This window comes from Diadema setosum, chromosome 3, assembly GCF_964275005.1.
Source record: "Diadema setosum chromosome 3, eeDiaSeto1, whole genome shotgun sequence".
Classification (NCBI taxonomy): Eukaryota; Metazoa; Echinodermata; class Echinoidea; order Diadematoida; family Diadematidae; genus Diadema; species Diadema setosum.
In genome coordinates, this window is record NC_092687.1 from 21006751 (window position 1) to 21019360 (window position 12610).

The 12610-nt window shown below is 37.3% G+C and overlaps 1 protein-coding gene across 1 annotated transcript in view; it reads left to right on the forward strand.

The window, feature by feature from the left end:
• The window catches only part of LOC140226552 (uncharacterized), a 77952-nt gene that overhangs the window by 55352 nt on the left and 9990 nt on the right, over positions 1–12610 (forward strand). Inside the window, exon 3 of the mRNA XM_072307002.1 lies at positions 2146–2319. Coding sequence (XP_072163103.1) covers positions 2146–2319 — 174 coding nt within the window. The remainder of the gene's footprint in view (positions 1–2145; positions 2320–12610) is intronic.

Consider the following 12610-nt stretch of genomic DNA (forward strand, 5'->3'; position numbering starts at 1 on the left):
CAGGTTGTTGTTGGGTTTTTTTTTCTTCTTTTTTACATAGGACTGTACATAACTTTGTTAAAGGTATTTTCCCATTGATGAAAACTGCTCATCAAATATGAAAAGTAAATTATTCCCTGGGTAGGTTTGGTGGTTTAGGGTGTTGGAGGGGAGGAATGATGTCATCGCCACATGAATCTGGAGTCCATGTCCTTGGCATCAAATCGTTCCAGAGTTGAAATAATTTAGCAATGATGATCTTTGTCTGGTCTCACGACAGCCTCCTCTCAGCATTTATCATGGCATTAATTCAATTCTGTGGTGGCTGATTGGGGTGAGGAAGAGGTGGGGGGGGGGTTATTTTGGGCAGATAATTAATACTGTAATAGAGCTCTACTGGCTGTCTGATATTGAAATCACACAAACTTACCTTCATTTTGATCTTCATGATTGATCTCACTTTCTAGGTTTCATTTCAAGAATTACCCACGAGTGTAATCTAATGTGTGCCACAGCATTTGTTATTGTATTGTTTTGTTGTTTTTGTAGGAGTGTCTTGTTATAGACATCATTTTTGCTTGCATTTAATTTGGACTGTCCAGGTTAGCAACCCAGGTATTCTTAATATCAATGAATATTTTATTCGGTAAATGTGTTGCACTGTAAACAACTATCATTTTTATGAATTCAAATTCATGAAATTGATAGCATCCACATGAATGAGAGTGTTCTGAGAATATTAGAGTTCTACACAGTTAATCCTTTCACCCTCTGTGTCACTACTGTAAACACTAGATAATATGGTCTCGAAGTGGCCGTGAAAAAATAACTTGCTTTGTAGATTTAAAGAGAATGTTATTTTTAATCAGACCTGCCCTGCCTTATAGAAACCAGACAGACATGGCACACACTAATGCAAACCTCATTCACTGTAGTTTGTACATGCCACGGTAGGGAAGGAAACAGCCTGGCGTGTTTGCAGAAGTACAGGGGAAACGGGACAAGTGGTATTTCAAGTACTCTGCTTTGGTCAGAATCAACCCGTTGAGGACGAGTCCCGAGTATACTCGGGCAGGTGTCTATGGGAAATGTGTGTTGTATCAAAATCAGTCCGTACTCAATAGGTTAAGAGAGGTGGATGATGTAAAAAGCTAAAATAAAGTCTCAGTATGTATTAGGCAATTTTAAAAAAGAACAACAACATTTTGATGGGAACTGTCAGAGATCTCTTTAAATAACAGTTTGTTTGTTTTTTTTTCGTGCCAGGGTGTAAACCCCCTGTTTGCTACACTATTAACAGGCCACAATGCATGAGTGCTTTTGGAAGACATTCTGTTTTTTCAAGGCCATTATATAGCAGAAATGCAGTCAGCACAATTGTACAGAAAATTCAAGCATTGCTGTAAAGTAAATTCTATGATAAAGCTATATGGCTATTTTTCTTGCAAATGGCCAGTGTTTAAAACTGTTATTGCATGGTTGTGCGGTTGAGCAAAATATGTAGATTTGTCAAGCTGTCGCGACTGAGTTGGGCCAGCGAATAAGGCGTACAAAGAGTGAAGGACTTGACATTGTGCTCTGTAAAGTCCATGCATAGGTGTGATGTGGGCGTAGGAGACTATAAATTCAAAGGTAAAGTGCAGGCCCCCAAACGTATGCTTCAGCACTTGCATAGTGAAACTCACTGAAGGTTAGAGGAAAATCTGTGAGTTTAGATATTTTTTAAGGTAGTATTAGATACCACACATCTAAGTAAGGTTTCATGAATGCCTTTGATATGGAACATACAGGTGCTGTCTGCTGTGAACCCCTAATAGCAAGTAGACTTTTCTTTTTATATCAATTGCTGCATGCTCTATGGTAGGGAGTAGTAACTATTGATTAATTAACAATTTCATCAACATACAAAGATGGTAGCAAATACTTGAATTTTTTAGAAGACTTCTATGATTGGCGCTGGTGCTGAAGGGTTAAATTATTCTTTTTTGGTGCACTTTGTATGTGCCAATCAACATGATTTTAATTGGTGAATAAAAATTACACCTTTAATACATTTCGAGTACAACATAAATCACCGCACCCATTTGGCACACACCACAACCTGGTAAATATTAACATGTGCACCTGAACCGAGGAATTAATTTCAAGCCGGTTTTGTTTACACAGGAAAATGCGGGTCTCATCAACTTGGAGTGGATCTTCCAAATGCTCGCTGACTTCATCGACCGCGAACCCAAGCAGATCTACCTGATCGACATCGTGCCCAACCTCCGCTTCCTACTCAGATGCGGAGCTGTCACGTCCGACCCAGAGTACGAGCTCAAGAAGTTTGTTGCAAAGGTGAGCCCTGTGGTAGCCACTATTATTCTTTTGGACATAATGACTTTCTATTGGATTTAGTTCACAAATGTTGTGATTTCCTATGGCTGGTACTCGCAAGATTAATTATGTGCCAATGTGTTGCCTCCTCTACTACAGACATTTTTTTCTTTCTTTTTGCCTTCCTAAGTTAATTTCATGTCAGTTGACATTGGTTTCTTTGATTTTGGGTACGTATTTCTGAGGGTCCCATACCCTACAAGCTTTACTTTTTAGTGGGACCCTCCATTTCCATTCTAATCTTTGTATTATGTATATGTATATACCTTAGAAAGGAATTTCTGTTGTTACTCGTGACCACTTGTACGTTTTCTTTGAAATTGTTACAAATGTGTTCTGTAGATGTATTGTATATGATTTTTCCTGTTTATTCAATGGAAATGGAAATAAAATTGAAATTGAAATGCAACATACATTTTGCCAGGTTCGAAAGCTGTATCATCTAGATCCAGTTTTTCACAGCAATATCATCTACTTGATTACCAATAATGGCATAATAACAGTTTCATGACAAAAAGTCTATAATAAATATCCAAAGTTTGAGGAACATACTTATAATGCCTGGTTCCACTGCAAATCAAACTTTATCCCCAAAGAGCTTCTACAGTCACAAATTAAAGTACAAGATGTCTGCATTTATCAACTGTCAGAAGCATTCACTTAGACTATTGTACACTGCTGATTACAAGTTTTCGTAGGTGCTAGTGAGTCTTGACCCTCAGTGCGGGATTTGTTCAACAGTGGGAACACTGCTTCTTCATCACTTGGCACAGATTTCTGGAAACTAATTGTCACTGAATAGAGACTATATAAAGTATAATCCCTAATGTGTCACTGTGATCTTCTGTTGATGTGAGGTGCATTGCTACACCAAAGTGGGCTTGCTAACCTGCTATTTATGATGTCAGTTTTGAAGAGATTACTTGATGCTGATGAAAAAAAAAAAAGCTTTAACCAATAGCAAGTCAAGGTGATAAAGTACCTGGACACGAAGGGTTGAACACATTTTTGCATGCAGAGGTGTCTGTGACCAGGTAGTTGTGTGATGCCAACCCATCTGACGGGTCTAGGGCTATTACCCCCAGGGCAATTACCCCCAGGGCAATTACCCCCTGGGCAATTTACCCCACCCTCTAATTGCCCAGGGGGTAATTGCCCTGGGGATAATCCCCTGGCCATAATCCTAATCCTAATCCTGAACCTAATCCTAACCCTCATCCAAACTCCTAACCCTAAACCTAACCGGAGCCCTAATCTTTACTCTAACCTTACCAGTAACCAGTATGTAGGGGGGGGGGGGGGGTATAATTGCCCTCTGGAGGTAATTGCCCGGATACGCATCTGACATACTTGTCACCTGACTGAGATGATAGAGTAATCAGACAATGACAGACTGGAAGTCACACTCGCATAGCTCCTACTGTGACATCACTTTGATAGTCTTGTCTCCCCAGACTCTGATGTGCTCATAATTCTTAATGTGCCACCCTTGCACACTCCTCAGTCAAAAGCTTGCCAATTACTTTCAAGTAGCATATTTTGCTCAAATTCACAGACACTCGCACACCAATCAATAAATTGCAATTCACCATGGTATGTGAAAACCCCAAAGCCATGTCCTAATCATAGAATAGTATGACATCACAGCAAATCTTGCAATGTTCTCTGCAATTTCAATGTGCTACATATACTTTTCTATCATAAACACTTCTATCTAAAAGGTTGCATGAGTCTGAACAAAAGAATACTAGAATGTTTTTTATATGTTGCTGTCTTGGAATAATGTGGCATACAGGGGGTTTATGCCCTGGCTCACAAAGAGTTTAAATGCGTTTGCACATTGTGTTTATTGTGGCTTTCAGTTTAGATAGAGTAGAACAAGATTTTAAAAAAAACAAAAACAGGAAATGTTTCTTCCAATATCAGATGTAAAATAAGTCCAATCATGTTTGATTTTGATGAAACTCTTTGCCATTCTGGTCATTAGATTTTATTCAAATAGTTACGGTACACTCAACTTGAACATGGAGTGTAATATTTCACTTTAAATCTATCTCTTGATTTCTGAGAGCACTCATGATTTGCATTTAAGATGGAATAATTTTCCAATTAAATCATTTCTTTATTCCCTACATTATATGTAGTAAAACAAACATTGCTTTGCATGCTCACTATATGCTAACATTAGAGTAAGTACATGAATATGTAATAAGTTGCTTTATTAATTTACAAGTAAATTATATGGGAGTAGCAAATAAATTGGATTTAGCAAGAACACATACAATGTTATATTGCAGTTGATATCATATAATGCTATTATGATGTTCATCATGTTGAAGAAAAATGAGTGTGGGTGTGCATGTGTGTGTGTGTGTGAACAAGAATGTGATGGAAATTAATGCACCATTACTTTCCATTACAATGATGTCACTATGAAACCTGTGACATTGAATTGTTATTGTGATTATTGACTCATTAGAGATGATAACACATTGACCTTTGAGAACATTAAAAGGGGCAGAGCAGCTATGTAGGGGAAAACTGATGAATACATGGCCAGGGAAACTCATCCAGACATGCATGATCTATCAGACCATGTGAGCTCACGCTTACTGTGAAAATGAAAGGCATCCCATTATGGTTCCGTGTCCTCGATGACTTCTGATGTGAATAGGTCTTCAGAGCACAAAAATGTAATAGTGTATCAAATGTGTCTAGTCGTTTCATAGTCCCACAAGCTAAAGCTCAAGCAGGAAAAGGAAAAATTGTTCTTACACTCTGCTGCATAAGTGATGTCTTCAAACACCTACCTTCAAACAGTCATAAGAGGATACATAGGATCTCTTGAGTAGAAATGGGTGCATTTGATATAATTTACCATTTGCAGATCGAAACAAAATCTCAACTTTAATAGTGCTTCAAAATAGTTCTAAAATGTGAGTTAGGGATAGAAGCATCCAGTGTAAAACTTTGAGTCAGTATAATTAATGTTAAGTATTGTTCATATACAAAAGGTGTGAGTGCTTTTAAAGGTTTGTTTGTGTTTTTGTTTTTGTTTTTTATGTACCATCATCACTGCAGGAGGCTGTATCTGCTATGGATATTACAGTAGTGGAATGAAAACGAATGTAAACAGAATTGCAGATTTAAAAAAAAAAGAAGTCCAAATGGTTATCACTTGACTTACAATGCCTCATTCCTATGACATACAGTGTATGGTATATTACCCTTAATGAGTCAGCAACAAGTCAATGGAAACATGTACTTTTATTTTCTCTTTTTGAATTGCATAATCGTCTTGTATTGTTTTACTAATTGATGTGACATTGTGAATTATTGTAACCTTCTAATCCAGCATTGATAGCACATGAATTCAAACAAAACTCTAAAATTGCATACTATCAGACCGCATTGTCTGATCTTCCTGAAACTTGACTGATGTGTTCTATTGTAATATTTCTTCCCTCACTGAATCCAATGTACGTGTATGTTTGGAGTGAATTCCACTTTAAAAAGACTGTACATGCAGTACATTGATCCAATCTCGTGATCTGATCTCTGCTCTGGTTAGGACAAACAGTCTGACATTCCTCTAAAAAAAGACTACCTTCAGTATATCCAATGTCACAGTCTGCTTTCTACTTCACTTTACAGCCTCCCAAACCCATAGTAAGTAAAAGAATGTGTACACGTATGTGCATGAAGATTACATGCATGAGTTGTCCTATGGTAGGCAAGTTGTTAGGTTAAATCTAGATCATGCTGTCTGGTTGTCATGGCAACCCTATGGGGCAGAAGGGAATGCATAATGTTCAAATGCATCATGGGGTTGGTCTATTTGCTTGTACATGTTTGTCGTGGAGAAAAATCAAGGATGTGAAAGAGTAGGAAAAACGTACAAAAAAAAATCTGATCAAGGAAAAAAAAACAATCTACAGATAAGATAATTGCTATAAAAACAGACTGATGAATAGAGATAAAAGGAATGGATGTTACTAGAATTGTCAATTGTTTATTTTCTCCTTTTTTTTTTCTTTCTTGGTCATTTGAGTGCTGCAAAAGTAGATCTGCATTTATGATATAAGACATGAAATTACCAGGCACAAGGTAGCTATGGATTAGGGAATTTAGCCCATTGAAGACGAGTCCAGAGTATACTCGGGCAGGTGTCTATGGGAAATGCGTGTTGTAGCAAAATCAGCCCATCATCATCAGGGTAAGAAATAAAACTTTAACCCGTTGAAGACTAGTCCCGAATATGCTTGGGCAGGTGTCAGTGGAAAATGTGTGTTGTAGCAAATTCAGCTCGTCGTCACTGAGTTAATGCAATGATTGTATTAGACCAATAAAATTGATCTTGCCTGGTTGACTGTCCGGTGTATTAAAAAAAAAAAATCGCAGGTGATACAACATTCATGTAATCAATGCATGTTTTTCTTATTTTCTGGCAAAATATTCCGAGCGCTATTCAATATTGCAACCAGTGTCCCAGCACACGACTAAAGGAAATTGGTAGACAATGTGAAGGTTAAGAAATAATAAACAAAAAACCCAAGGGAGACAGGCAATGGGGGGGGGGGGGGGTTGGGAGATCATACAGGAGCTTTCATTTCCTATGTGCCAACCATCTGTTCCTGTGCGGAGCACATACAATCTCTTGTTCCATGGGACAAAAGACATCAAGCAGTGGTGGTATATTGCCATCTCCCTGATGGCTATTGATTATAACTTCTCTGTGGACAGAATCAAATCCTTCAGGATTCTCATTATCAGCAGTGTCTTGGAAATTTCAGAGATCTGACCAGCTGTCCCTTTCAACAGGTAGAGACGCCTAGAAAAGCAACTTTCTGTGAAGTGCTAGCGGAGAAATAAAGCAGTATTCCTCCTTATTTTATACCTCAGGCAGGTGAGCTATTTTCCGGATCTTGGAGATGAAAGTGGCTCCGTCAGTATGAAGGAGAATAGAGAAAATGAAGCATGAAAATTACTGCTATATTGGTCTGCATTTTTCTCCCTTTTCACATGAAATTTAATTTACATCACTTTATTTCTTACTTCTTTGTAGGGACTGTAACCTATACATTGAAAAGGAATGCCAGTGAAACTGAATTTTTGCAACGCCCTTTTTTTTATACACAAGATTTGTTGATGACTACTAAGTACTTATCATGGACATATTAATTTGTGTTCCTTAATGTAAAGTTAAGAATGCTATTGAAACCTGTGTGAATGAATGCTAAGTCTCTTTCATCATAATACTGCATTTTAAATTTAAGGTTGTAACTATCAAAGCACAAAATAAATCCTTACTGGAAGTGTAGGATTTTTCCTGCTGCTACAATGTATGTATCACAAAGTTTGTGCTTTATTTTTCCTGTGACCGTGCCAGAAGATTTCATGTGATTGATTCACGTGCTGCAGCATATTGTATCTATATTATGAAATGCACTGAGAAAGTAGTCTTTTGTGTATACATTGTATGCATTTTGAAAAAAAAAAGAAGAAAAAGAAAAAGATGTGTGTGATTGAAAAGTGAAGTATCAGTGTACATATCGTCGCTGGGGTGACAAGACTTTGTATCTCAAAAATGACAAATGTTCAGGAGAGCAAAAAAACATGGCGACCAAAGCACTGTAGTGAATGGGAAAGCCTTTCCTTTGACATGTCATGGTGGCTTCATTTTTGGAGTAAGACAGTTGGGATTTGGCCAAGACATCACTTGACCCATTATTTGACCATTAAGCCAAAAAATTTTTTTTGGACATTTTTGAGATACGAGGTCTTGTCACCCCATCGGCGATTTATATGTCCTATGACCTACCAAACTCAAAAGAAATGCAAGGAAAGTTTGTTTTCCAGCATAGAAAACAATATCATGGTGTGTGATAACACTGCCTTTCTACTGCTGATGTGAAATGTGGCTTTAAGGTTCATGCTTTGCCATCAATATACGTACCTTGAGTTCCATTCAGACTACGGTATTCTAGTTCTTCTCCTCTGCTTGGCACAATGTGCCTGATTAATACTGGTTGATGATTATTGATGGTTGCCGTGGGTGGACCACAAGGGTTCGGTATCAATTTACCTGTTTTCCCAGGGTGGCGTGGCATGTTTTCAAATTTGGATGATACAGGGACAAAGTTCTTCGCTAGGTCTGGATCTCATGGGACTCCATTTCATAATGTGTGATGGCAGTTCTCAGCCATACATTGGTGTGTGTTATCTCATGCATTCCTTGACAGCTGTGGCATAACTGATATCCTGAAGACTGAATTTATCAAAGCTGCCCATGAATTTGTAAGCTCCTCCCCATATCTTTAACCCATTCCATTCTGAATTTTGAAACATCCATAGACTTAATACGCAGGCCACCAGGTTCCCATATATGGAATGGGTTGATAACTCATCTTGTATGAAAAGGGTATCAGGCAGAGATCATAGTGTACATAGTACTATTATTACATTTTAGTAATGATTCTGAGAGATAGTAAGCAAATATACCATGCACTAGCTGGGAGGCTCTGTTGAAATAATGGATGTACAGAGGTGGCAGGAATAACACTATTTTCTGAGGGGTGGAGCGTACCAAAGATAATTGTGCTATTTCTGTCACCAATGAATCCATAATTTCACTGGTGGGGCAAAACAGTAAAATTATATTTCTTTTATATGGTTCCAACAATTCTTTGATAAAAAAGCTAGATTGTTAAAGTAGAATTGTGTACATATTGCAGAGCGGATGATATCACTGCACTATGAGGGTTGCAATTTACACAGTAGTCTGTAATATTGATACCAATAGCAATAGCACACACTTACGATGAAACCCCACTGATTGATAGCATGGTATAGTGCACTATACCATGAGTGATGTCGCAGTACAGCAAATTATTCTCCATCAGCATTTTGTTTTTAACATCATTGACATCATAACAATGTTATGTTTGGTCACATGACCCTATGTACAACAATCACTGAAAGGATTTCATTAATTGTGGATATAAGAAACATCTATTGTTTGTTTGTTATTGGTTTTTCTTTAAAGAGTCTCCCAAACAATTTAATCCATAGTTAAAATGTGATCTTTGCGCTGTCTGTCAGTAATTTTGAAACATTTAAAGAGGATTACAGAAAGCCTAATAAACTTTTTGGCTTTTAGCTTATATTGTGTGATGGTTTCTCTGACACTTTTTCTTTGATGACTTGCCTGTTTATCTTTCATGCAAAAGTCATTAATCAATACATTTGACTTTTGTTGTTTTTTTTTTTTGCTGAACAGTTGTACTCTTTTACTCTTTCACTTGTATTAGGTAAAACTCCTTGTGGTACTCATATGAATAATTGTATTCATATGAGTACCATCATACATTTGCTTTAAATTCTTTAACTCTTTATGTGCCACGTTTGCACATCCGACTCAATCGACGGTGTGCCAACTTCGCATATTCTGCTCAAACGCATACACCCGCACCCAAACCTATCGATAAATCGCCAAATGCCGCAGTACAATGGAAGCATTTCTCGCGCTTCCGTTCCTCTCACATATAGCTTGCATTTCATGTTGTGATTGACTAGCAAGCCGCGTTCCCTACCAGATTTTCTTGCAAATTCTAAGTTTCTGTCACTTTTTTGCATGCAAAAGTCATGCCTTTACAGTAAGTTTAGCTCCAAGTCAATTGAAAGATAGTCTATAATAGATTTGTCATACAATTTACATCAAAGCAAAGCTTGGCATTTTCTCTGCAACTTTACTCATTATTACGTCCACCCTAACGGAAATCTATAGAAGTAACATCGATTTGAAAAACAGATTTTTTTTTTTCAAAGCATGACAACGTTGCTGTCTCAGAATAATGTGGCACACAGGGCGTTTACACCATGGCACATAAAGAGTTAACTAGTGATGAATTTCTAGTTCTGTTCCTGTGACCTTTTTCAAGTTATTGTGTAATTATATTTACACCATCTGATTTTAATTACAGGAGCAAGAGTGATCATTTTGTATTCTTTGCTGCTCTGAATATTAAATTCATAATTACTGAGAATAAGTATGATTTTCATTGCAACTGATTGACAAATTGTCCTGCGTCGACGTAAATAAGCACTGAATTGATCAGTGTTTTATAATTGATCAATGTTTTACTAAAAACACTGATCAATTCAGTGCTTATTTACGTCGACGCAGGGCAATTTGTCAATCAGTTGCAATGAAAGCATCTCGACGGAAGAATTTCATGAATTTTGATAAGTATGATTTTATTAATATACAGCATCAAATGCGGTTATGGCATTCAAAGTTTATTGTGATAATAATGATGTTTGTATGATGTGTGTGTTCTTTTTTTTAAACAATACTGAAGAGCGTACTGCATATCAACTTCTGCAGAAATGATTTAGAGCTGTAGTTTGGACAGCATTTGCTGCCATTTGAATTAATTATGCGCCCATGAGAACATTACATGTAAATACCCGTCAGAGATCCTCTGTTGTTAGTATATCATCCGTAGAAATCTTTCCCGTCATCGTCCAATAGTCTTTCACTCAGTCTTAACTCTGTCTTCCGTCTTTCATCATCAGCTTCAAAATTCACTCCCCTTCCATCAAACTGCATTCCAGAATGATCTCCATCAAGCACCAACACACAGTTCTGTATGCAGCCCGTCAAATCTGTGTATTTACTTTCAATTGCCCTGCAATTATTTTCTGCGTCACCAGCTGCCGGAATGCCAGGGATCTGCATCCCAGGGCTGCCGCTAGTGGTGATGAGAGAGCGAGACATTTTTTTTGAACCCTATCATGACCAGGAGCAGCTTGCTGGGATGCAGTTAATCCTGAGAGGATTAAAAAGGAGGGCAGGGAAGAGATGAGCTTGCTGCGGATATCCCCCTTTTCCTGGAATATAGGAGCATTTTATCAGATTTACAGAGAGAAGAATGTTAATAGCGATGTGTAGCAGCTCAAAAAGTTAGACACGCAAAGCTACACATGGTGCCCCAAGCATTAAGGAATATAGAGTATTAAGGTTCAACTACTGTGATACTGTGATCTTGATATGTCCATAACCATGTATGCAACTGATCTGTTGTCAATGAGTTCAAATTTCTATTTGCCGTAAAAATGAGTTGAAGGTTTCTTCTGGTTTTTTTTTTTTTTTTTTTTTAGGTAGATGTGTTTACAGAAGGCAAGAAGTAGGGTTTGTCTCTTCAATTGTGTGAAGTTCATCATTCGGTGTATTTCAAGAGAGACAGTAATCTCTCTTTAACAGAATTCATGATTTAAAGCCAAAACACAGTTCTCAGAAGGGCGCAGAATTCATCTTCCATCATTTGGAATTTGCTGCAATATATCAAAAGAATCTACCAAGAAACTTGTCTGGCTGACGCGGTTTGCCAGGACAATGAGTTCTTTTAGTATATTGAGATCAGAGGTGCAAAATATTTTCAATTGTATAAGTTCAACGCAACTTTTATTCCTGAAGAGCCCTCAATCCCTGTTCAGTAGTGGATAGGTAGAATGTTACGTGACGATCAAGCCTAGCCCTAGCTGTTAATATTTCCCAACAAGCTGCATGCTATTCACACTCGCGTGGAAGATCTGTGGATACTGCTATCAACTCATCTGTCAATTATCTATGATCGATCATTGTAATATATTGTATTAGTGCAGTCGTTGTTTTGTTTCCTGTTTCCTGTTTCCATCATAATATATTGTTGATTTTGTAACGGTCTCTAATCTAAGTTCTATTTTGATATATATATATATATATGTTTCATTCAAAACTGTGATTTTAAACTATATTGTAAAGGAAATCTCCATTTCCAAGCCCTAGGCATTTGCGTGATTTCCTCCTTTGACTCACACATTAATGTAAATATTTTGTATGTGATTTTATGAAATGAATAAATTGAATTGAATTGAATCATAGCAACCACAATCAGATACCTTCTCAGATTTTAAAAAAAAAAAACCATCGGTTAAACTCTTAGGCTAATATCTTGTGTTTTCATCAATACCCATCTCAAATTGTGATATCACGGCATTATTTCACTCATTTCTTTTGCATCTGATGTGTACATTCTAGGGCAAATATTGAGTTTCCGCAGGTACAGATGTATATAACTACGTTTTCCCTTTAACTTCAATCCCCTCACACCCCCCCCCCCCCACAGCAAATAAAATGACAAAGCTCATAGACATGCTACAGAATATGCCATAAATTTTACAATGCTTTTGTCATTGTAATTTTTGCAAG